Below are 27,130 nucleotides of genomic sequence, written 5' to 3' on the forward strand. Positions count from 1 at the left end.
CTCAGCTCCATCTCGTATGCTCAGGCCATAGCATGGAAACATATCTTCACTTCAGTTCCCCTACCTACAACCCCCTCACCCCCATTTACAAACAAAACAAAAACAAAGCTGTAAAAATTCTCAGAATCATTGTAACCAACATAACATAACAGTTCATGTGGCACAGACATAGTAGGTACATACATGCAGCACACCATGATTGACTGTTGGGTTACTGTTTTGTTCTTTTATGCTTCTGTTTAAGAAAAAAAAAAATTGCCCTTTGCTGACCTGAAGAGAGCCTTGAGGTTTTCCGGCAGCTCAGTCCGTCCTGCGTAGCCAGGATTCATGGTGATGAAGATACCGACGCTTGGGATGAGGGAGATCTCCTCCCCAAGGAAGTTGAATCGCTCCTTCTTGTCTCTGATAGCATCCTGCACGGATTTCACCTGTGAAGAAACAACAAAATTTAGAAAAAGATCAATAAATCAAACAAACTTCTTGTGAAATGTCTTATACTGTGATTTCTAGCATCTGTAGTTCTTTTCTTTTTCCTCTCTTCTTTGCAAATGTTTCTCCAGCAAACAGCTTGTTTATCATCAAATGTCTTTTCTTGGGCTATAGGTAAGCCGAAGATGTGATGAATGTAAGCCAGAAGCTTATGAATATCCACTGTAGTGACATATTTTCTAGGAACTGTACCCCATATCGGCCTATTTTTGTTATTATGAAATTTGTCAAAATGAAGGTCATAAATATCACCACTACCATGACCATAACCATAACCATAACCATAACCATAACCATAACCATAACCATAACCATAACCATAACCATAATCTTATATCAAAAAAAAAATCCTGGAATAACCTTGGGTGGAAGGCACTCACCTGTACAGCAACCACTGACAAGACTTCAACGGAAATCCTGTTGAACTCATCGAAGCATCCCCAAGCACCAGTCTGGGCCAGACCCTTGTAGATGTTACCACAGGACTGTAAGGTAAAGGAAACAAGATAGGTGATCTCAAATTTCTGAAGCAAATTTTCCCATTGGTTTGTTTTTTTTTGTTAGTTTGTTCTGTCTGTTCTATGCAAAGACAAAATCATTGATTTTAAAATGCAAGAGTTCAGTTCAGCTTGTACCATATACTGTAAAGGTTGATATTTTTGCGAGAGTAATATTTAGCGTTCCGCTACGTAAGGTGAGTTTTGCATGTTTTTGTTCCAAAGAATCTGGACATTAATTACTGGAACATATGGCATGCAAAAATATTTGCATGCTTTCGTTTTCACGCCAGCTTCTGGTTGCATGAAATGCAGGAAAATTTCAACTATTACAGTAGCATATCTAGATCAACTTAACTTTCTGATGATGAGAACGAGTTAGAGAGAGAGAGAGATGGTATCTAAACAGATCTGTGGGGTACCTTGTAGTCCATCTGCTCAGAGCAGTTGAAGACGTACACCATGATGCCGAGGGCACGTCCCAGATCCTTGGTGGTCTCCGTCTTCCCTGTCCCGGCTGGACCTGCGGGGGCGCCGCTCATGACGAGATGGAGGGACTGCGTCAGAGTGATGTAGCATCTGTGTGATGTTGTTATTGTTTTTTGTAGATGGGGGGGAACAAGAAACAAATTTCCATTACAATAGCTTTTCCTTTTCCTTTGTGGATATTCTTGATTTCTCTTTAAAACTGTGTATATGGGTGTGAGCATGATGAAAAGCATACCTTCCTTGCAGGAAATAAATGTTATTCATCTTTCTGTTCTATACCATACACAGCTTCATTGGGAAAATAAATCATTGGACAAAAATAAGATCATTAATATCAGAGAGCGGTGTTTTACTAAAACTGGAAAAAGACTTAACACCTACCCACATGAAGAGACAAGAACAAAACAGGACAAAACTAGGTACATTCTGTAATAATTCTAAACAAGGAGTAGACACACACAAAAATTCATACCTGTCAGTCAGTGGAGTGATGACAAGACGAGGTGTGTTTCCCAGGTACTCGTAGGAGTACTTGAACTGGGCGTCGCAGATGTTGGCAAAGCAGTGCTTGTCGTCGTCCGACCAGCGATGGCGCAGCTGGCACAGCCACTGGAAGGCCTGGGCGTTGTCCACCTTCTTCATGACCATCATGGCCACCACGTCACGGGCGTGCACGTCGATGGTGCAGATGGTCATGATCTTCTGGCGGTCGCCCTTGGAGAGCTGGCCGATCAGGAGACCGATCAAAGCATTCAGCTGCTGGATCTGTGGATTGGAATACAGAAGAGATGTTTGGCTTGTTGGGAGAAGAAACAGTTTCCATGCACATTTGTATCTGTTTCTATCATCAAATTGGTCCATATGAACAAGACAAGACCACCACATCACACCACATCATTACAACTAGGACTACAACAAAACAGAAGCTTGCAAGCCGAACATTTAAGACCAAAAGAGTTTCACATGTAATCTCTGTCACTCACTAGGGTGCAACCTTGAGTTCGTTTTGTTCGTTACTTAATATCATCTTGACTCTTTGCAATGACATGTACAAATCCTCGTGAGATAAAACTCTTGTGAAAATTGTTCCCAAACCAGTGGAAGTATGTAACCAGTAGGTAGAGTACATAGGACGAGAATTGATTGGATAACAAATGGTCATCATAAAACTTTTTTGTTTGTTCATACAGCTATAAACAATGACAAGATATTGTGGACAAGAAGTTACATCGTTCACACACTGATAGTTTGAGAGCAAAGAGTCCTGTCTGAGGAAAAGCAGCATATTATAACAACGAGAACACTCCCACTTTCTTTCTTACCTGCTTCTTGTTGTAGTCCTTCATGGCATTCTCATGACCCTCCTCCAGCCGAGCGAAGGCGATGTTGACCTCTGTGGTCCACCAGACCTGGGTGGAGGCCAGGGCCACCTGGGCGGGGAAGTCGTACAGCCACTGTTCGCGGGGCTTCTCCTCGTACGACACCACGGCCTCGGCAAACTGGGAGCGCACGGTGGAGCGCATGGTGTCCATGACACGGTTCAGCCACACCTCAACCTGGATCAACAAAACAACGGGAGAACGAGTAAGCATCATGGGAAAATACTTTTCTTGTCACATGTACGGCAAGATAAAGCTACATGTTCTGTATAATTGAAGAAAATTTCGTTGTCTACGCATTGTGGCTCTGCATTATGTGCAAATTCATATACTGTAAAACGAGGAATTTTCGCGTGCATTTTAATTTCGCGAATTTCGCGAGCGCCAAAATTCGCGAAATTAAAATGCACGCGAAAGTTTTTGTCTACACTACATGCATTGAACGCCAGTGGCAATTCGCGAAAATTTCATGCCACGAAAAAGGCTGTCGGCTCCAATTCGCGAAAATTTCATGCCGTGAATATATCATGTTTTACAGTACTTGTGAAAAAATGTCAACAGCACTTTAGCTATATCATTCTCAGTCACCAGATGATACAAAATGTTTGGGCATGATCAGGTGTATGAATATAGCTAGCATAATTGTATGTATGGTATGTACAATTTTTATATACTTATATCATCTTGTTGTCAAAAACAAACAAACAAACAAACAGACAAACAGAAACTTATTAGGAAGGGTAACATCTCTGTCACTAATATGAAAAGGAGGCATAGATCTTGTGTCAGTGGCAAGATAACCACCAAGTAGTCTCTGGAAATATGAATATGAGAGGGTTGAAGAGTAAGACAGTTTAGTCTCTATATGCCCACTTACCTGTCCATTGCATTCGCAGACCTTGTCGAAGTCCACATACTCTCCTTCCTTGCTGTACATACCGAGGGCCTCCTTCGTGTCGTTGCCCTCATCGTCTTGCTTGAACTTCATCTTGGCTGTGTTGTCAAACAGCTTGGACAGATGGCGTTGGACCTGGACAAGCAAAGGAAGTGTGATTGATCACAAAGATTCATAACCATTCTTTTAAAATGTCTATAGCAACTGAGCAAACATATTAATATGGTGAAGATTTTTTTTTCCATTCTGAGCCAAAAAGCACAGACAATCACTACATGTACTGCCTAATGATTGTCTGAACAACATAAAAGCTTGTTTGAGCTCACTGAAAACAAATCACATGATCTAGATGTGGCATGTTTCATGAGGTCAAAATGGCCCTCCTCTCTTTATTCTTTACAAGTTTAATAGCAAGCTTGCTGTGTTTTTTTTTTTTTCTTGTTTTGATTCTTGTCAGGCATTAGCAATTTCACTTTGATCAACTACTTGCACTTTGGAGAGAGGGTTCTTGAAAGGTTTCTATAGATGAAGTAAAATTCTACCAAAATATCTGCCACGTGCAGAGCGCAAACAAAGAGAAATGATGCCTTTGGCGATGCTTCATGGTGGAGACATAAAAAGAATTGATGAATACAGGTAGTGTGCACATGTCAGATAGAAGTCATCACACACAGAAAAGGAAGATCATGAAATGAAAACTAAAAAGGATCACTACAACTAAAGATATTTGCTTATTTGCTGTAAAAAATTACAACTCTCTCACCAGGGATGGGTTGTTGCCATTGGACAAGATGTCCAGGAGATCGGCCGAGGAGACGAAGTAGAAGCGTGGGAAGGCCAACCTCTTGGTTTCAAGGTATTCAGCAAGAGCCTTCTCACAGACAACCAGGCTGAAGGAAGAGCAAGAACATAACAAAAATTAATGAGACAACCGTAATGATTTTACACATCTTACACAACATTGTGGAACTCACAGCAATTTCTCAACTACTACTCTCATACTAAGCACATGTATGAACTAAATTACACAAAGAATTACTAAGTTTGTTCCTGGAAGGGAATGACTGCAAAAATCAAGAACATAATTAATGTAGAATTAGATAGATCATATTAGATGTAGAATTAGATAAATCATATGCAATTTCCCTGTACACCCCAATCCCCTCAAAATAATATGAACAGTAAAAATATGAACTGGCCTGCCTTCTGTTCTGTGTTCATGGCAAAGAGAACCCCTGTGAGGTAGATTGTGACAAAAATGCCATGCCAATGCCAAAGCCCAATCCTGAATTATCACAAAAGCAATTCAGTTTCTCGCCCTTTAATCGTGGGGTTCAAAAAAACCAAAGTCTCACCTGGACTGGATGGCCTCCAGCCGGTCAAAGAGTTTGGGTCTGTTGGTGGCTTCCACCACGTTGGGGGTCTTCTCCATCTCAGCTGCCAGTTCCTGTGTGGAATTGGGGGAAATATTGGACACTTAAATAGGTGACTAACCCTTTAAAACATGTAAAATCAATGTCACCTCAGTGCAAGGAGAGTCAATGCAATGGGAATTAGCCATACACTTCAGGAATTGTCATGCTGCACTGTGGGACTGCAGCAGCCACAAATGCTTTCAAGAATACAGAATTAGTTTTCATTGAAAAAACTAGAAATGTCGCTACGGCGACTGGTGTATGCCTCCGCCATAATACATGGTTCTCCTAATAGGTCTATAGTACAATGTCTTGACAATGTGTGATGACAGTTTCACACAATTGGCAAAATATTAAAATGACAGGTTTGCCACAAATGTGCTGAATGTTCACTTTCCTAGAACTAGGTTCAATTGGATGAATGATTAAAACATCAAGAGTGCAGGTATTTGGGGGAACTGATGATTTTCACTTGACTTTTGACCCTTTTACAAGTTTATGCATTGAGTAATTTTCAAGGTATTGAGAAAAAGTATAATTTCAGTATCAAATGGTAAAATAGTATTATCGAAACCTGGCCTTTGACCTTTGACCCCACAGTTCCAAAGAGAATCACTGTTAGGTAGAACATGCATAAATATGTAAGTTTCATGACAATACCTTGAGTTATTTTTGAGATATGGAGGAAAAAGTGCAATTTAGCACTTTCACTTGACCTTTGACCTTTTGACCTTTGACCTTTTGGCAAGAAACTTCCCACAGAATATATATTGGGTTATACATGCATACATCAAGTTTTAAAAAAATCCTTCAGGCACTGCATAAATATAAGGAAAGTAGTTATATTTTGAGGAGTTGACCTTGACCTTTGACCCCTGACCTTTGACCCATGACCCCCAACTTCCCTAGATAATCACTGCCCATCGGTACAAGCATATATACTAAGTTCCATGAAGATACCTTGAACCATTTGCGAGATATGGAGAAAAACATGAAATTTCAATTTTTTTTTCACAAAATAACCTGTGACCTTTGACCTTTGACCCTGTGACCCTAAAATCCACACAAAGTATCATCCCCCAAGGATATACCCTCATACCAAGTTTGATGCAAAACCACCACACGGTTCTTGAGATATCGACAAAAACAAAACGGGACGGACGGACGTACGGACGTACGGACGTACGGACGTACGGACGTACGGAAGTACGGACGTACGGAAGTACGGACGTACGGACGGACGGACGACCCGAAAACATAATGCCTCCGGCCACTTCGTTGGCGGAGGCATAAAAATTACACTTCCTCAACAAAACATTATTTGTATCTCTGCCTTTAGTAATGGTGACGAATACATAGATATACAAGTTACATGCTTCCATCACGTCATACCTAAGGTGCTTTGCAGCATATCAAAGACATTCATTCCAAAGACGACATGCTGTCTGCTAACATATCAATACTTAAGTTTTTAGAAGAGGAGGATGGCTTATTAAATATTCCCAATTTTGAGCAAGACAAGAAACAGAAACTTGCCTTGAAGTCGCTGTCGATACCGTCAAATCGCTTGGAGTCCTCCGGTAGCTGGTTGCGGATGTCCTCCGAGCCGATGAAGATGCTCTCAAGATGGGACCAGGTGCGCTGCACTTCAAACCAGATGCTGATGACGGAGTCGGTGGTGGAAAGCTTCTTCTGCCACCCCGAGACCTCCTCCAGGAAGTGGGCGATGTGCTTGGACGTCATCAAGTTTTGCAGTTGAACCTGTTCAGAGAGATTAATGATACAGAACCATAAATTACCAGGACTGCCAACATTCATCCACCAATATCAGGGTGATTCCAAAAGCAATCAGAGAAACACATGTACTTGTGCGTTGCCTGCCACTTTATGTAAAATCGTATATCCCTGTACAATCCCATCCCAAAAAGATAAGAAAGGACAGTCACTAAACATAATGAACTGGCCTGGCTTCTGTTCTGCACTCATGTCAAAGAGAACCTGTGACAGAGATTGTGACCAAAATGCCATGTTAATTACAAAGTCTGATCCTGATTTATTGCAAAAGCAATTCAGTTTCTAGCCCTTTACTGGAAAAAAATTGTCAAGGAATCAGGGAGGTTTTTTATATTGTCTCATCGACACATGAAGAAATATTGAAAGTTTTCATGAAGTGTCCTGCAGACTCACAGAGTCTTTACAGCTTAGCCATAAGAAACAAGAATAGCAATTTACATTAAAAAAACACAATTTATCCTGTCTACTAGTGCAGATGTAATAAAATCTTGTCTGGGATTGGGGTTGTCGTCAATCTTGTCGACAAGGGAGAAAGGGGAGGTTGTGACTGGGACCGACAAAAATGGGTAGAAGCATCTAGGCCCAAAATAAATGAAGCAACCAGTCTGTGACATACTCATCTCTGCCCATCATAAAATGCAGGTAAACATGATTGCAATACACTTTTCAAAAAATATGTTAACTTGACTCTCTCTGATTTAACTGCAGGACTTATATCTCTTGGTTTGTCATCACTAGGTACAGGCCTTTTTGGGCCTTTTCAGAGTGAATAAATTCCACAAATTGTCATAGTTTTACATATCAGTAAATCTCCAACAACGTTTATATTGGAGATACTGTCCCATTCTTGGAGCCTATACTGAATATGCTGAAAAGCTCCTAAGATGATGGCACAAAAAAAAAAAAGTTGGAAAATGAAACTAAGCAATTTTTTTCCCCTTCCCAAACCCACTCACCTGGTTGTCCTCTAGAGTCTCAATGAGCTCCTCGTTGGAGCGGAGCAGCATGATGGAAGTGCGGCTGTGCTTCTCGTAATCGAACTCCATGGCGGACCAGGTGGTGTTGAGCTCCTTCAGCACCTTCTCCATGCCCATCTCCTTGACGGCCTTGTCCACGATGTTGCGCACCTCATCCTCAAAGTTGTGGAGGTTGAGGGCGAGGAGGTCGGACAGGGTGGTCTCGCTGTCCATGGTGAACTTGACCTGTGTGCCACACATGGGGGTGTGTGAGAGAATAGTCCAGGAAGCATGCTTTAATCTGACCTTGTACACCAAGTCATCACCAAACAAACTAAGACCATTATAAGAGTAGACAAAGAAGCTTGACCTTTCACCAAAGATGCACTACATCAATGACTCATGTCATACATTTATGAATTTCAGATATGAAATGGCAGCTTCCGTTCTTTTCTATAGCTAATGCCTTTAGCATCTACTTTGAGGTTAGTGCATATCAATTTAGAATTTCAAGGATGCTTAAAATCTGTAAGAAACATCAAATAACACCCCTCCTGTGCATCAATACTTGCACTTGCTCCCTGCCACAACAACTCTTCTTAACAAATCATATTTGCAAAGGAACATGTATGGCTATATTTTACTAATTTCTTTCAGTCATGTTAGGGATTCTTGGAGGCTTCAGACTCTCCTAAACCATCATTGCACACAGGTAATTGCAATCTTGAAATATATATGCCCATCTGTGCCCTGACCGTGACCATCAAGAGTCACAAAACATTGTGTAACGAATCTCTGTGTATTCTTCCTACTGTTGGAAATGATGTTAATATCCTCATTGATATGAGCTAGAAGAATGGTTACAAGAGAGAGAAGGAAAGAAGAACATACCTTGGTGGCTGCCATGAGCTGCTGCCAGTGGCGGTCGCGGATGGCCGGGTTCTGGAGCTCGCTGACGGCGCGCAGCGAGGTCAGCATGTTCTTGACGGTAGCGTCCAGGCCGTTGTACGCGTCCCAGGCCCGCATCTCCTTGTCCAGGCTGCGGATGTCCTTGGCGAACTTCTTGCAGTCCATCTCCATCTGCTCCACGTTGATCTCCAGCCAGGGCGTGGTCTTCCAGTCGTCGATGCTGGACCGCACCAGCACGATCATGTCCCAGAGCTGCTTGAGGAGGCGCACCTCGCGCCGGCACGCCTTCAGCTGCTTGTAGTCCGGCATGTTGACCTCGAAGAGGCCGGCGGACTCCTGAAGTTTCGCCATGTTCTCCTCCATCTCAAAGATGATGCGGTGGCACTGTTAGGTTTGTTTGTTTGTTTGTTTGTTTTTTGTGAGGGGCAAAAAGAGCAAGATGAATTGTCAGTAGTGTTACTCCCATTTGAATTTATCAATTTTGGATAACAGCAATTCAAACATACGTCACACTCCATATCGTTTGGTTGTTACCATGTATTACATATCTATCAAACTGGTATAAAAGGGCTACACTACAGTCTATACAACAGATCAATTTACGAATGGCCGTCAAACCAAGCAAAGCTAATAAAGGCTCACCTTATCCAGGCACTGATATGGATTCTCAAAGGTGAAGATGAATGGTGCATCCTTCCTAAATTGCTCTCGGAACTCGTGTTGCCTCACCTGGAAAAAAAAACCAAAAACAAAATTGCAAAGGAAATAATGCTCTGCCATGAATACTTTGCATCAAAGATTATTTCTTAACAGGTCTTAGCTTTCAAAACAATAGTATACAATTCCTCTGGGAATGGTAGTTCATATGAACTTGTAATCATGGAATAACATTCAAATTTAAAGCAAATACTGAAGTGTCTGTGGGAAATGTGTGTTGTAGCAAATTCGGCCCATCCTCAACAGGTTTTCATAGGCCTGTCTAATCATGCTTCCACTAACGAGTCTAATCTCAAACAATATTCCGTACTACACATACAGAAATAATTGAGGAACATTACTTCACTGATAGATATCACTGTAAGACACATATAAAATGTGCTGCCCGTGTAGGTCGGCTGCATTGTTATACTGTAAAGCTTACATCGAATGATGTGCACTTCCTGCGGATGATGGCAACCTCGTTGGCCTGCAAGGGCGCCACCTGCTGTTTGACGGTTATGGCGATCTTCTTGGTGTTGTTCCATTGCTCAGGCAGCTCCTGCATGTGTGAGACGGTGATAAGGGCATAGATGAAATGTCATACAAAAGACAAAAGTGACAGCACTGTGTCTTCAGATTGAATGTACAATGTACATCATGCTAACAGTAACCTGACAATGTCAATCAACATCTACAATCTTGATAAACTTGACAGGATTTGCAGAATTCAAAGACCATATCTTTTTTAACATATTGTGCAACACCAACTAAATTTCTCACAAAAAATATGAGATAAAAGACACATTTCAATATATTTTCTCAATGATTTATACATAATTACAATACATTATAATTACAAACAACTGTAGTTGTTCTTGTAGTCCAAAATGAATGAAAAAAAAAAATAAAAACAGTAACAAAGAAAAATAGATAAAGAATATGGAAAAGATATCCCTGAAGAACATTACATCATAGTGATCATTCCATCCCTGTGGATGGCATGCTTCAGTGGAACTCACCTGCAGCTGAGTGTGGACCTCCTCGGACATCTCCTGGTCATAGGTCTTGAGCAGCTCGATGGTCTGCTTGATGGGCTCGAACATCTCGTCGGTGGCCGCCGTCCTCTCCTTGACCGCCATCAGGTGGCCCATGCACTCGACCAGGCCGTCGTAGTCGCCCTCCTCCACCTGCTTGGTCAGGCCCTGGTTGCCGACCTTGATGAACTCCTGCAGCTCACTCAGGCTGGTGGGGCACGACGGAGGAGCAAGAGAAACAGGAGCAAAAGACAAAGTGAGATGGGGATCAAATAATCAGCAGACAAAGCAGAGAAAAAGGCACATTGATAAATGTCTTAAGAATACAGGAAAAATTTGATGCATTCCAATTACTGATTTAAAAAAATGACAAGAGAAACTGAGATGACAAAATAGGAGAAATAAAATAATATAGTGAGGAGTGAATAACATGTCATTATATATCAATTTACTCATAAAATTAACTGCTAGAGAAATATGCCAGTTTCAAAATAATAATACAAATTATAATTGAGCCAGCCTGCTAACAATCACAACAATTATCATATCAGAGCTGTGATTTCATACACTTATACAAACAATTATTTGCCTTTTAGTGTATGTTTGTGTGCATGTGTGCTCATGTTATAATAATAATAATAATGAAATTTTTATAGCACATATAACAAATGAATGTTCCCTATGCGCTTTACAATCTCATCACGAAACATACTGTAACAATTTACTTTCAATACAAACACACACATATACAAAAAATATCAGTTCACAATGCACAATGAGATTAAGAAATCTGCACATGGGCCAGGAATCCCTCACCTGTTGGTCACATGATCAATCAGGTGCTGCTTGAACATGAAGCTCCACTTCTTGATGATGTTCAGCAGGGCAGCCTTGAAGGGCTTGGCGTCCACGCGGAACCACGCATCAAACACCTGCTCGGGTTCAATCTCGTCTGCCTCGCTGTAGATCTTCTCGTATGTGTCCACCTGTCAAATTACAATTGACAAATGTGCTCCATTACATGATTGCCATTCTTTGCAGTGTGTGTACATCTATCATGTCATAAATGTTTATTCTTCCCACAGCATAATTAAGCTAGTATCTATAACCGGCAATGAAGAGAAACTTACCATCAGTAACCACTTAATAGCTGCTTACTCAGGCAATCTGAAACAGCTGGACAGCCTATATTCAGCTGCACTAGCTGGTTTTTCATCGGGTCTAGTTGTATATACGTAGGGCAGACCAGGTCACTGGCTTATGCACCCTGCTTTTCGTGATGAATGAATGAAGCGTGATCTTTTATGTGCATGAGCTGTGACAAAGGACTGCCATTTTATGTCTTATCCGAGGGACAGCATGTTTGGTATCAAACTAGAGGGGATGGTATGATTACACACAACATCGCTTAGCTCAACTAAGGAATCAAACACGGGTCATATGGATAAGGAGGCAAGATGGGATACCGACTGAGCCAAATCACCGTCTAAACCTTACCTGCTCCTTGAACTGGTCAAGGGTGGGCGGGCACTCTGGCACGCCGTCCTCAGCGTGGGCCTCAATCTCCTCGGTGGTCAGCACGTGGTTGTAGAGCAGGAACTGGCGCATGAACTCCTTGCGGTCGTCCACCCACAGGTAGGCGTAGTTGTCAAATGAGTTGCGGTACTCTTGCGCCTTGGTCATGATGGTCTGCACGCGGTCCATCAGCTCATTGCGCAGGTCCGACAGCTCGTCCATGCCTTCGAGGTCACTCTGCCGTGGGAAATTGTAAGCATTGTGTTGAAATGCATGACACCGTCATACTGCTTGCTATGAAATTGCCACAAGCATGGTAATCGTAATCATAGAAAATTTCACAGCATGGGAAAATGCTCACTCTTCATGCAATGTGATTCCAGCTTAAATCACAACAACATGCAAAATGTAACTATATTTGTCTGTGTGAACTTAGGCTGTTATACCGACATGGAGTCAGCAAACTTGAAAATATGTTGAATTCATCTTACTCTGGTGCCAGCAACTCTTTGGGCAATAGTTGAGACATTATCTGTTAAAATTGCAGTGGATTGATTATCTTTTCCTGCTAACATTCTGGTGACTTTTGACAATCATAAATAAGTGATATACAAACTAAGTAGATATCCTCCACTGGTTTTGCTTACTTTGACACAAAGCTTACAGAGTGCAATGCATGCCAGGACTTCGAAAAGGAAGTTAACGCTAACTTTTCCTGTCTTTGTTGCAGTGGAGTGGAAATGGCAGTACAACTGTTTAAGAAAACGATTTAAAAGGTGCCAATATGTCTTTCTTACACAAAAGTTAGTTCTAAATAGACATAAGAGCATTTACAAGAAGGTTGAAGAGAGTTACAAATAAAGGGAAGAGTATGAGAGATTCAGAATTATATACCTGATAATGATCCATGCCATTGTGCTCTGCTAATCTCTTGACCAGGGACGCCATCTTGTACGTGTCACTGATCAGCATCTCCACCAGGTCATAGAAACCGTCCGCAACACCGTAGTCAAGCGATGGGTTGAACATCATGTCAGGCACCTGATTGAGAAAAGGTGAAAGGTCATAATACTAATTTCATGTGTGCTAATACAGGCCTAAAATGACTGTAAATGACCGTTTTTCTGAGTAAGCTGATGAAAGTGACGATTGACTGCAGATTGAAGTTTCAATACTGCAGTAACGACTGGACAGGAACACAAGAATTTTACAGCTTCTAACGATGTGTCACACTCATAAAATTCTATTGGCATAAGAAAAAAAAATTCCATAGGATACACTTAGTTCAGAAATTAACAAATCTATATATCCCCAAACACCTGGGTCATATGCACAGCTCCTTGTAAAGCAGAAATTGTTTTATCTTGAAACAACAGTTGGAAAACCATGCCCCCACCCCCCCAAGAAAAGAAAGCAGATTCCTGAAAAAAAAAAGTTGTGTCCTTGCAGAGGACTATTGTTTGCTTGTTTTTTCACAATTGACAAACACTAAACTGATACCAAATGTTCTCTTCGAATACACTTTGTGGCAAGGACTTCATGCAATTGATAAACAAAGGAAGAAAACTATATGAAGAGTAGAGGTAGTAACCTGTAGCTCCAGCCTAGCCTCAAAGAGGGGAGCGATGCACTGCTTGAGGTCTGTGTTCTCCAGAAGGTAGTTGAGGGTGCACAGGATGCAGCTGTAGAAGCCATCGACGACCATGTCATCCAGGTAGTCGACGTAGGCCTTCCAGATGTCGCTGCCTGCCTCTGCCTTGAAGAGAGCTAGGTTCTCCTGCAATCGAGAAACAGAAGAGGAAGGCCAGGCATTAGGAATAGAAGGGAAGCAGCAGATGATATTGTGCAGAGCTTTTGCCAACATCACACAAATGATGTTAAAATTTCCGATATAACATGTTTATACGTATAAAGGAGTGAAACATTTGGTTTCTTCTCTGCTGGAACATATTAACTAATATTGTCATCTGTACACACAGGATGATTTCACTGAAACTGGTCGATGGCATACTATCAGGTACATGAACTTATAGAAAATGTTAACAGAGCTGGAAGTGGTTCTCACATGAGAATCTCTGTACTTCAGGTATACTGTAAAAGTGGACATTTTTGTGGTGTGGATATTTATACACATTTCCTGCAACATGAAACTAACGAAAAAATAAATCATCGTTTGTTGTATGAAATAGTTTTGTATACTTTTATTCCTCTGTATTAAAATGTGAAATTCATCTTATTTGATGAGGAGTGAATCACTTGCATCAAAATGTCCGCTTTCACAGTATTCTCTCAACAATGGACATGCATGATGGTCATTTTGAAAACTAGCTCATTCCTCTCCCAACAGTCATTCCTTTATCTGTGACTCGATACTGACCAATACAGGCGCGTCTCCCTACCTTCATGAGGGCATGGATCTTCTCCCCTGCCGTGGTGATCTCAGCGTAGCGCTTGTTGAGGCGCTCCTGTCGGTCGTCCAGCGCCAACAGGCTCTCCTTCTTCAGCTCCTTGCGCTCAAACAGCGACTGCTTGCTCCAGTCTTGCATGATGCGCTTGATCTGATCCACGTTGTCCTTGGCCTTTTAAAGCAATGGAAAGAAAAGCCCCAAGATCACAATAAAGCACATCTTACACACCTTAAATCACAACATATGTTCAAAACCATTAAGACTGGTACACAAGCTAATCACATTACATAATACTTGCAGAGAAGCAGAAAATTTTTAAAAATGATACAACTATGAGAACCTCATTCAAGACTAGTCCAGAAAACTATTTGGTTAGCATATGAGTACTATAAAAGCCCATACATGAAACAAGAAAAAATTCATACTAGATTTCAACATCACCAAACAGCATCCCTTCAGTTCCATCCAAGCAACACAGCAAATTTTTGCAGACATCACTAGCACTCAAGCTAATAACAGGCATTTTCACTGACCAGAACAGAGGCAAATCTGTTAAAGTTGTATGACGATGACAATATCAGCCACTACTAGGTAACAGAATCCTTTGATACAAGGTCTCACAAGATCTGCCGGATGGATACACTGCAATAAATTCTGTTTGATTTTCCATTAAGTCTCTTTGATTTTCAATCCAGTTTGTGTAAGTAGCACAAGGTCTGATCAAACATGTACAGCTCATCGCCACTGCTACAGTGCAATGGTGTTATCAGTTACCTGCTGCACTCGCTTCTCCAGGTCCCGGACCTGGTCCCGCGTCTCCTGGATGTACTCCCAGACGGAGTCCGAGTTCCAGTTCAGCTGGGCCTCGGCCTGCTTCAGCCTGGTGTCCAGGTCGGCCAGCTGGCCCTCGATGAGGGGATACTCCACCTCCAGCACGGTGGTGCGGACCTTGTTGTACCACGCCTGGGTCAGGTCGAGATTGGCCACGTACTTGCGCAGCGTCTCGTGCTTCTCATAGATGGTGGCGGCACTCTCTGGGATGGACTCTTCTTGGCGGATCATGAGGTACTTCACCTCACGCAGCACGGCCACCAACTGTGAAACAACCATTTGAAATCATTTACTGCTCCTTTGAACAGTCACCATTGTCATGTAATACATAACAAGATGCACATACTGTATATATGCTGAATATTTCACAAGGTTTTTATTTTCGCGAATTTGGCGAGTCAGATGCTGTTCGCGAATTTGGCGAGTCAGATGCTGTTCGCGAATTCAAAGACACAAGAAATTTTTGACTCTGATCCCGATATGAATGTGACGTCCACGTATACATTTCTCAGTTCAGTACAGTACTCCATGATCGTGAATTTAACCACTCACGAAACTGTCGGAAAGTCATATTTGCGAAAATTTAGACTCGCTAAATATATGATGTTTACAGTACCAAATGGATCCTCCTAAATAACAGCTACATTACACTCTGAGGGGACTAAAGTGTACTGCATCTTTTTCTATAGTGTAATTTCTCACCTACTATGTAACACATACTGTGGTACACATTTTTCTGAAAAATGAGTACAGTTGACTTCCATTAAGTCCTTGCAACCTGCAGCTTCTTTTGTTATATCAGGATTTTGTTATAGCCAAACAAATAAACAATAAAATACAAAGAGCAGACACTGTCGGGGCCCAAATTCTTACTTTATTGTAACCAGAATTTCATTATAACCGTGAGCGCACTGTATAGCTATTAAGCACTCAAACAAATATTTGCCCTAGACTATGATATTGCTTAGCTATATTGCTCCTGTTATTGTTCTGATCACGGAATGCGGCGACCAATTCTGAATTTGTGACAAAATTTCTCACCTTGGGGTCAAAGTTGACTTTGACAAGCTTGGTGTCTTCACTCCTGGTGATGAGAGGTTGGTTGAGGTTTGTCTGGCAGACCTCATCCACTCCCTGAGTCCACTTCTCATAAGTGTCACTCTCATACCTACAGAAAAAAAGAAAATGTACCCGGAAGGAAAGTGGAATGTAAGTAATATGCTGACAGCAGAAGAGTTAAAGAGGTAAATATAGACAAACACAAAGTGTTTCAAAAGGTTCTCACACACATTAGAGAAGCTATGATAAACAATGAAATCACTTCAGCTGTCGTCCTTTTTTATTCTTTTTTTAAAATCTTATTGGAAATTTCTGCTGAGCAGGAAACTTTTGAGACAGACACCTGTTTGTGATAGCACCCTTTTACCCTAATTACTGGCAATGTTACGTAGTTGAGAACATTAATACTATGTGTAAGTTTGCACCCAAACACTACAATACCATGATGACAGCCCTCTAATTGTATGACATTTTCAGAACCTGCTGAATATTGGCTGCAAGTAAAATGTAACCGATTACAGAAGCACTTACTTTGTCAACAGCTTGATCATTTCTTCATACTTCTGGAACACAATGTTCGCTTCCTCTGTCTTCAGTACTCTGAAAGGCAAAAGATGCAGAGTGATTAATTTTTGCTACATTCCAAATCTCATTATGAACACTGGAAGATCAAAATTGATCCTCCACCTTTTCCCCGTAACAGGTGAAGAGGCACAAGAATTCAATATAAAGTGACACTCATACACATTACTTTTCTTTTCGTGATAAGAATTATAATGCTGGCCACTAAATCATATCCAATATATCATCGACATGAATCCACATATGAAAACCCAAAACAGAAACAATACCTGCTAAAGTGAGTGAAGACAAATAAGACATAAGTTAGATATTGTGGTGAAAAGTAGGGTTGGTTTGAAAAAAAAAGAAAGTTGCATTCCCCAGCAACATGTTCTGTAAGAGTACTTGTACATTTTGCATACCAGAGGTAAATGACATCACATTGCATGAACGATGAGATCTTAAAATCTGACTTACTTACGCTTTGACTTCTCAATTTCAGACTGCACTAAAATCTTATCACACCACTATACCCCCCCCCCCCCAACCATGTAGTACATTTGATGTGGTATTAATGAACAGTCAATGCAATTTTACAATTCCATCTGAACGTTCAACCACAAACCAATCACAGATTTTTTTTTCGTAATCATATCAATTACGTTGCCCTGTCTTACTAATATCGTGAACCATATTTCAAGAACCTCACTTGTTAAATAAAGCTAATGCAGAGACATAGAGTATAAATTGTTGTGTCGTGCCAACACGCATGCTAAATTCCGGAAATTGACAAACACTCAATGATTCCATGAATACAACATCCAGATGGAACAGCCCAACAACGAAGTGTACCATGCATAATTCAAACAACAATACAAAAATAAAAATACTGTCATTACTGTCTTAACCTTGCATAGGGATTATCATTACATACAATATATCAGTTACCTTACACAGAATAAAAGGAAACAAGTTTGTTTAAATTCAAGTTCTTTACAGACTTAACTATCAATATATTATGCAAATGTTCTAAAAGAAGAAAATAAATGTAATAGCACGCCTACATAATATGTTACACACACAAATACATCAAGATACTCCACAGCACAAACTGCAATCATGTTCAGTACAAATACAATCTATACCCCATTATCTACCCTGTAAAAATGAACAAGCGACTTATTTGTGCTGGAATGCTATTTGTTCAAAACTTCTCACTGTATCAACATTCAAACAGACAAAGGACTATTCTCAACTTTTGTTAGAAAATAACAAAGATTAAGGTTACATAACAACAAATGTGTGAACAGCAGAAACACATCAAGTCTTTTTCATTTCTGACGAAAGTGAAGGGAAGTTGTTATCACTAAATGTTAATCCCTTTGATAATGTGAAGAATTTTGAATTTTAGGAAAACAGTTCATTAATTAATACTTCACATGACATCATGAACATTTGAACACTACATGAATGACCACAATAAAATGACATATTTAAATGACATCACTTTGCAGTGATGCCTGATACCAATCTTATAAAAAGACTTCCCTAAATTGTCTTTCTGCTTAAGCAGTGGGTGAGAGTTTGTTGTGGTTTAGAATGTGAAAGTACAGAAATGAAAGACTATGATCTGCCCTGTTTGGCAAGTTCCTGGACTGGATGTGCATGCCCACAGAACAATGTGAGAATAAACACAAACAAGGCTGAACAGAATTAGTACTTTGAAAGACCTGCTAAGAGGAAACTCAAACAAATAAAATTAGTTAAAAAAAAAAAAAAAAACACTGTGGGAAATGACAGAACCAGTGTAAGACCTGTCTGTGTGTGCATTTTTTGCATATAATCTGGTGCTCCTGATAGTTACCTCTTAACACCAGTCCTGTACAATAAGATGATGAAAGAAGAATGGAAGATACAGCGAATGGAACATGAGAATACAGAAAATGTTCGCTGTGAAGACAGATGATAATGCTATTTGTGGTAAAAGATGAGTGTGAATGTAGACATCTAGAGATAACTAATGCATGAATGAGGTGTTTATGTGGAGCTAACAAGGATGTCTGCCAGTGTGATTAATCCCAAATGATTGAATTGCTCAAAGTTACACAAATGCATAAAGTCTAATAATTCTGTGGACAGAGCACTATTGAAATGGATGTTTCCTTGTTTACAACACGCCCTTCATTTGGTGCAAAAGAAACCTTGTTCACAGTGGTTTATCTGTCTTTCTCATGCCAGCACTCACAGAATGTTAAGCTTCCATTCGTCAGACTAAGAAAAAGTAGAGTTATATTAGCAATCAAAATATCACACCTGAAAGTCATTTTGTTTGTGATGAAAAGGAAGCGAATTGTGATTGTCACAGGGAAATGAAATATCTCTCATCCAAAGCAATGGTTAGGTTTGCATTTTATTCCATTTTTCCCCAGTGTGAGGACACATTATGCATTTACTCTGAATGTTTAGAGTCAGTATGACAAAGGCCCCAAATTAAAAAGAAAACAAAAAACACCACTCTCGAAGCAGTGTTATTGTTACAATAGAGTACCCGGCAGAACACCACAAAATGCAAGGACATGTTAGTCAGTTCTTTTATCTACAATTTAAAATTAAGATTATGCTGCCATTTGGACGTCCTAACACAGTCTAACTAAAGAGCTTCCATATCGGGACAATGGAATGCATCCAAAAATCAGGCTCCCACGACATGCCCCAGATTCTAATGTTTATTCATGACAGTGAAATAAAGAACAGAAGTTCCCAAGGAAATGATTTTGTTCAAATAATGAGATGAAATGACAACAGCAATTTTCATACATCAGTAAGCTGTCACTGCTGGAAAGAAATGCATGGTGAAATGAATGATAATATTCAACAGCATACAATTCAAAGAAAGAAATTAAATCATTTTGATGGATAGTTCGGGATCAATGCCTACATCTACTCCAGCATGCACAAAATCTAGATACCAATAGAGATTTGCGAAACAAATAGGTCTACTCAAAAGACAAACATTTCGAATGATCAAACTATGTGTTACTCTTTCTTGTTTTTCATGGCAATATCAGAAAAAAAAAAGACTACAGGTTTGCTATATATAAACTTGATAAGAAACTACAGTCAAGCCATGTGCATAATTGGTGGCTGAAATATGATCAATACTTCTTTACTGATGATACCCTTGGCAATGTCTACTTCACGAAGAAAGCAAAAGATAATGAGTCTAAATGAGATATGTGTGAGAGCAAAGAGCAACCACATCATTACAGTGAAGCGGCAAAAGAGCGGAAAACCTACATGGCTACGAGGTCATTACACGGCCACTGTACGTAGGAAGTAAAACCTTTGACATTAACTTAATCGGTACTCACGGGTGCTCCATGTGCTTGAAGCTGCTAAAGGGCTTGTTGATGCGATCCCTGAGCTGGGACGACCATTTCAGCTGGCCGGCTATGCTGGGCATGTTCTTGTTCAGGGGCGGGTTGCCCTCACTCTCCTCCGTATCCTGGATGTGCTGGTCGTAGAGCTCCTTGGCCTTGTCCAGTTCCTGGTTGTAGAGCTCCAGGACAATCGGGTACTTGCACTCAAAGTCATTCCGGATGACCGGCCGGTCAAGCATGGGACCATAGCAGTCCAACATCTTTTGCACACAGAGGAAGGTAAAAGATTTCAGTAAGCATGTTGGTATACACATATATAAAGTCGAAGCATATTGGCCACTCATGACAGGGAAAAGGATGAGAATGTTCAATACACATTACTGCAGCAATTTGTGTCTTGAACTAGTATGGTCAGCTACAATGGCAAAGTAGGTACATTTTAAAGGTACTAGTCCACATTTGCAAACCCACGAAAATCAAAACTGCATAAAACAGGTCCAATATGACTTCAAGTACAAGTTATAACAGTAACATACCTCACCTGTTGCTCTTTGTCTATACCATTCGATAAAAGAGAGAAAATCATCGTTTTAAAATCAATTTTCAAACCGGGTCAACCCGACCCAAAATCGAATTACGAGCGCGGGCTAGCTACGTACTAACTGCGACCAGCCCAAACGTGCAGCGTTGGGGCTGTGCCGTTTTCGCATTCAGATCGAGGAGTTGTACAAAACGGGTGCCGTTTCGGCGCTATATTTCCTTAATTTTTAAACAAAAACTACTAGGAATACTTACATGGGTCGATTAAACCTAAATGATTGATTTTGGCGACTGTTTGATGCATTTCATTGCTTATGATGCAGAAAACGTTGTCTTATAACGCGAATATCTTCAGCTCACCGATGCTCACTGAAACTCACAATCACTTGCACAGGCGCACAGCATGCATGCAGTGCATTGAGAGCATGCGTATTAGTGCGTACTAATGGATATAGCAGCAAGTCTCTTCACTGTTGCACTAGGGCAGGCCGCTTATTACTCCTAAAAAAAATGTAGAAAATTTTGCAATTTCTAGATAAATGGGTGAGAAAAACCAAGTCGAAAAGGTAATGTATTAATTGTCACTGTGTTTATGATAGAAATTTAGCCGTGCTTTATTTGTGAAGTCGCCGTGAATGTGGCAGTGATTTTTGCTCCCGCTCAGCTGCGAGGTAGCTGCCAGTACGTACGTGGTCCGGAGCTAGCGAGCATTATACGCATGCTTACGGTGCATTTTCATTTATTTTTATGAAAGAAATGGACTAATTGGAACGAAATTTTGCACAGGTGTTACTGCAATCATACCCAAACTCCATGCTAACTATGAGACCAATTTGCTGCAGGTTTACAAATGTGGGCTAGTACCTTTAAGCTTTCAGGTAACTTATAATGCACTGACTGGTTTACAATTTACAGTAACATTGATAAAACAAGAAAAGTGCACAACAGTCTAAAGCATGAATGTATGACAGATTTCTTTATTACTGAAATACCATCTTCAGCCACAAAAAAAAAAAAAAAAAAAACAGTCAATGAACTGGACCTTTTCTCAATAGATTTCTTTTCTTTCATACATGAATGTGTACACCTTATCTTTCTTGTTGTTGTATTGTATCACAATCTACATGGAGGGCAAAAAAAATCACAGCATTCAAGTACCAGTCAACTTTGGCAAGATCAAATTATCTAAAACTCAAAAACTAATCATACGATAGAGGTTTACCTTAAAGACAGCCTCAAGACCACAGCAATCATCAAATCCCTGACACAAGATGGCACCCAGCCGCCTGTCCAAGTCAAAGACCTTCTTCTCAAATTCTTCATAGTCGTCCAAGAATTCCTAGATATATTACAACATAAACATGGATTGACAATTACAAACATATATAACTAATTCCATCTGGCACTCATACACAAACAAATCTGGAAATCTGTCTTCTCTTACATGACATGATATCATGTTTGATAAAATCATTCTTGGCTGGAAGAAAGAAGTCATTAACACAAAGTCTTAACAAGGAAAAGTAGAAATTACGCGGTGCGTAATATGTGTCCCCGCCGGAAGTAGCATTTTGTAACAAAATGTGCAATACAGGTAAAAAATCAAGGTCAAAGGTCAAAGAAGTCAAAGATCAAAATTCTGTGTAGCAGTTTTGAAGCCCTCACCTAGTGCCATCACATAAAGCAAATGGAATCGAAATTGGGTTAGAAATGGCGAAGGAGTAGCATTTTGTAGCCAAAGTACAATATAGGTCAAAAATCAAGGTCAAAGAAGACAAAGGTCAAAATTCTGTGTAGAAGTTTTGAAGCCCTCACCTAGTGCCATCACATAAAGCAAACGGAATCAAAACCGGGTTAGAAATGGCGAAGGGAGTAGCATTTTGTAGCAAAATGCAAAATATAGGTCAATAATCAAGGTCAAAGGTCAAAGAAGTCAAAGGTCAAAATTCTGTGTAGAAGTTTTGAAGCCCTCAACTAATGCCATCATATAAAGCAAACGGAATTGAAATCGGGTTAGAAATGGCGAAGGAGTAGCATTTTGTAGCAAAATGTACAATATAGGTCAAAAATCAAGGTCAAAGGTCAAAGAAGTCAAAGGTCAAAATTCTGTGTAGAAGTTTTGAAGCCCTCACCTAGTGCCATCACATAAAGCAAACGGAATCGAAATCGGGTTAGAAATGGCGAAGGAGTAGCATTTTGTAGCAAAATGTACAATATAGGTCAAAGGTCAAGGTCAAAGGTCACAACTGAAATTCTGTGTAGAAGTTTTAAAGCTCCCATGTAGTGTTATCATATAAAGCAAACAGAATCAAAATTGGGTCATAAATGACAGAGAAGTAGCAAATTGAACATTTTGATCACACACGGACGCACACACGGACGGACGCACGGACGGACAGACGGACGGACGCACGGACACACACACGTACGGAGCCCGTTTCATAGTCCCCTGCTCGAACTCGTTCGGCGGGGACAATAACTGAAGACTGCATAATGTATACTGTACTGATGTATGTATGTTTGTATGTATGTACGAATGTATGTATGAATGTATACATGTTTGTATGTGTGTAAGTGGTGTGTGTGTTTATGTGAGTGTGTGTTTATGTGAGGTGTGTGTACTGCACAACTTTAAACACGTGCATACATATCATGTTTGTATGTGCACTAACTCTAATCATTCATTCAGCATCCTCATATGGAGGGGGACCACACTAAAGGCGTAGAACAGGGCTGGGGAAAGTAGTGAAAGTAAACTTGGGGTGAGGAGGACATACCTGACACTGCGGATCGAGACCGTCGTACGGCCGCTCCGTGAAGACCTTGGCGCATTCCTGGAACTCCTCGTGGATCTTTTCCACCTGCTGGCTCAGCATGCGCCCCTTCATCCCTCCCATCTCGGTCTTCTCCAGCTTGCTGAACTCTACTGTGGTCTCAAACAGGCTCTGTGACAAGTGGGACAATGAAACAAGGGGGGGGGGAATGAAGTCTTCTTTCTTGGTGTAGAAATAGCGGTGTCAACCAATCGGAATCAAAAATGTCTTTTGAATACAATGTTGAGAGAGACTTCAGAGCAAAAGAAGATCTGTGTATTCATTGCATCTGCATGTGATATCTTATTCTAGGTACTATGTCAAGCACAACAAAATTGTTTCTGGGTGCAAACTAATATCCACTAGGCATTGGCATAGGAAAATATTACCATAAGCAGGTTATGAAGCTGTATCATACTGACAACAATATTTTTGGTATGAAGTATCCTCGTCCATGCAATATATTCAAAAAATGTTTTGATCACAATGTCCATACCAAAGCACATAACCAATTAACTGATAATGCTATCAATCCTGCTTTTAATGATGATTTCATTTGACAACCAGCCTACATCACACCTGTTCAACAACTATAGGCCACACAACTGAACCCTTTCGAACATTATGTCTTCTCTTCAAAGACAATCATGGAGTAATATACTAAGTGGGCTAAAGCAGCTATCCAAGATATTGAGGCCTTACCAGGAGAGTATCAAGACGCTCAATGAACTTGTCCAGGCGTGTGAAGATCATGGGTGGGGCAAACTCCCATTCGATGGGCTCCCGCCCGTCCTTGAAGTAGTCCTTGAGCTTGAGGCGGTGGTCCTCGTAGAGCCGCTTAAAGTCCCTCAGCACATTGATGGCTCCCCTCACCTTCTCAAGGGATTCCTCCGGCTCCAGCTTGAAGATCTCATTGGGGTCAAGGAATGTCCGGCACTATTGGGTAGGGACACAAGAAGAGAGGGGGAGTGTGAAAAATTACAAAAAAACAAACAAACAAACAAAGCTTAGCACTTTGGCTGTGCTTAATGGTTAATGTCTACCTACCTACAAAAATGATGATGGAAAGCAATGACTTTATGCCAAGTAAAAATAACAAAAAATGTGAACATTATGCATTAAATAGAATTATATCCAATGACAGACGTTTACCACCAATATATACCACAGACTACTAGAGTCATGCTGTGCCACTTGGGAAACAATTAAAGGAGCACGTCACAGAAATTACAACCAGTATTTGTAACACTTACTAACAGATTTTTAAAAAAGTCCTATGGATTATGATTATGATTATGATCATGATTATGAATATGTTTATGATGATGATTTTGATGACTATGATTATGACTATGATTATGATAGTGACTATGATTATTATCATCATCATTCTTTCTTTTTTTTTTTTTACAAATACTTGCTGTCCCTAGTCTTTGCTTCTGCACGTACTGCAACTGCCTTGTGTGAACTATATACAGTTTATTGAAACTAGCAATCTCTTATGATAAACAACAAATTTCAAAGTGAATATAAAAGAGTCGGTCTATTCCTGTTCCACCATTCTCCCTGTAGTATGCCCACCTGCTCAATGAGGAGGTTGCAGATCTCCTGGAGGAGCACGATGATGCGGGGCGCCTTGTTGTAGTAGTTGGAGTGGCTCCAGATGAGGCAGATGGTGTGCATCAGAGGGGCCAGGCGGGGCATCAGGTCAGGGAACTCCACCTCGTCCATGCTGTCCACATGGTAGATGAGGGGCTTCAGGTATGTGTTGATGTCCTGGGCCTCAGACAGGGCTGCAATAGCAAGAGCAGGGCATTGGGTGAAGGGATCTCAATAAAATACCCATGTTATATTAACATTTCACATGATCACCACCTACCAGTATTACTATTCTCCAGAGATTGTCGGTAAGGGATAGGAGAAAAGAAGACAGGGGGGGGGGGGGGGGGTGTTTCATCAACGTTTGTCAGCACCGACAACTTGAATCACCATAGTAACAGTCAGTGACCAGAGCATCTCAGCCAAGCAAAATGCAAGGATTTTGCTGAAATTGTCGGCGCTGACAAACGTTGATGAAACACCCCCCTGATTAAAGAATATCCCAAGGACAAATTGTAATAACATCTGTGGAAGAATAAAAACTTTGTAAATGACTCATTACAACAACAAAAAATCTACAATATTTATTCAATTACTCAAATGCAATTCTAGTTTGAAAGTGTACAGGCCACAAGAATTTGCAATCAATTCCTATATGGCTGGGTTCTCATACACCAGTCTGAGAACACCCTAAAACTTCTTAGATTCCCATCACCTTGAAGTGTATTGCATTCTAGAAAATAAGTAAATCCAAAGGTGCAAGCCATGGACCTTACCTTCTTCTACATCCCTCTCAATGTTGTTGAAGGAGGGAAGGTAGCTGCTCTGAGTTCTTTCAAGGAGCTCCTTCATCTTCCGCACTTTCGGGTCACGAAGCTGCAAAGTGAGATGTAGAATCATTGGGAATTGAGTAGACGCTAACAAAAACTAATTGATCTTTCACTTCATTTTGTTTCAATTCTTGCTGATCTGTTGTGCCTTTGAATCTAATGCACTGACACTTTACACGATTACGATCGAACATCAACTTCCATTTTTTTTTCTTCTTGTGAGCAACAGCACCAAAAAAAGGGAAAGTAGGTGATGCAGAGATTCTATATAAAACATAAATAGAATCAATCTCTCAGAATGAAAATATGACTTACAATGTAACCAAGCTTACTAGCATAAAGTTTCACATTGTTTATATAATAGACTGTCATACTGAAGAACATCATGTACTCATAATAAAGCGAAGGGAAGTGCTTTCCACAACCTATTTACAAGTACATGTATGTGTGTCTGTGCATGTGTGCATGTGTATGTTTGTGTGTGACTGTCTGTCGCAGCATAATTGTCAAGGAATTCTGTCTACACTTTCTAAGTACCATACCTTCAGCTGAGAGTCTATGACATCATAATTGTTCTCCTAAATACTGTAGTTTTGGTGCACAAGAGGATTGCAGCACAAATTACGAACAATTAATACAAACGTACCTGCTGGAAAATGCAATCAAGGTTCTCGCACTTTGCTTTCCAGAAGTTGATCTCGACCATTGGTCCAGGGTTGAGGCCTTCCAGGAGTGGCTGGGCAGAATCCCTCTTGAGGACATCCCTAATCTGATGGGTCCAGTCGATGATGACAGACTCAATAGCATGAACCAGGCTTCTGTCATACGAGTCATCCCTTCGTCATAATACAAACAGAATAGCATCACTTGGTTTGGTTTGTTTTGTTTTTTGGTGTAACTGTTTTCTTTGCAGGTAGATTGCTTATGTTTTTCTTCAGGGGTCTTTGTAATGGGCTGCATAAATACTCACATAGATATAATCAATATGAGCATTACAGTGCAGATGTTTCTTTTGCAAAATTGCAATCAAATTAGTGG

At 40.5% G+C, this 27,130-nt stretch overlaps 1 protein-coding gene across 1 annotated transcript in view; it reads right to left on the minus strand.

The window, feature by feature from the left end:
* LOC140231451 (dynein beta chain, ciliary) overlaps positions 1-27,130 on the minus strand; it is a 60,990-nt gene that overhangs the window by 32,347 nt on the left and 1,513 nt on the right. Inside the window, exons 3-31 of the mRNA XM_072311580.1 lie at positions 26,739-26,928; positions 26,039-26,138; positions 25,245-25,456; positions 24,366-24,599; positions 23,628-23,795; positions 22,073-22,189; positions 20,302-20,570; positions 16,901-16,969; positions 16,352-16,478; positions 15,254-15,574; positions 14,471-14,650; positions 13,663-13,848; positions 12,966-13,112; positions 12,054-12,308; positions 11,373-11,542; positions 10,542-10,764; positions 9,965-10,081; positions 9,466-9,552; positions 8,806-9,207; positions 7,915-8,160; positions 6,701-6,925; positions 5,105-5,196; positions 4,513-4,639; positions 3,732-3,884; positions 2,798-3,031; positions 1,948-2,240; positions 1,409-1,565; positions 870-974; positions 271-428 (exon numbers count right to left, since the gene is read on the minus strand). Coding sequence (XP_072167681.1) covers positions 271-428; positions 870-974; positions 1,409-1,565; positions 1,948-2,240; positions 2,798-3,031; positions 3,732-3,884; positions 4,513-4,639; positions 5,105-5,196; positions 6,701-6,925; positions 7,915-8,160; positions 8,806-9,207; positions 9,466-9,552; positions 9,965-10,081; positions 10,542-10,764; positions 11,373-11,542; positions 12,054-12,308; positions 12,966-13,112; positions 13,663-13,848; positions 14,471-14,650; positions 15,254-15,574; positions 16,352-16,478; positions 16,901-16,969; positions 20,302-20,570; positions 22,073-22,189; positions 23,628-23,795; positions 24,366-24,599; positions 25,245-25,456; positions 26,039-26,138; positions 26,739-26,928 — 5,364 coding nt within the window. The remainder of the gene's footprint in view (positions 1-270; positions 429-869; positions 975-1,408; positions 1,566-1,947; positions 2,241-2,797; positions 3,032-3,731; positions 3,885-4,512; positions 4,640-5,104; positions 5,197-6,700; positions 6,926-7,914; positions 8,161-8,805; positions 9,208-9,465; positions 9,553-9,964; positions 10,082-10,541; positions 10,765-11,372; positions 11,543-12,053; positions 12,309-12,965; positions 13,113-13,662; positions 13,849-14,470; positions 14,651-15,253; positions 15,575-16,351; positions 16,479-16,900; positions 16,970-20,301; positions 20,571-22,072; positions 22,190-23,627; positions 23,796-24,365; positions 24,600-25,244; positions 25,457-26,038; positions 26,139-26,738; positions 26,929-27,130) is intronic.

The sequence above is a fragment of the Diadema setosum genome, chromosome 8 (assembly GCF_964275005.1).
Source record: "Diadema setosum chromosome 8, eeDiaSeto1, whole genome shotgun sequence".
In the NCBI taxonomy this organism is placed as follows: domain Eukaryota; kingdom Metazoa; phylum Echinodermata; class Echinoidea; order Diadematoida; family Diadematidae; genus Diadema; species Diadema setosum.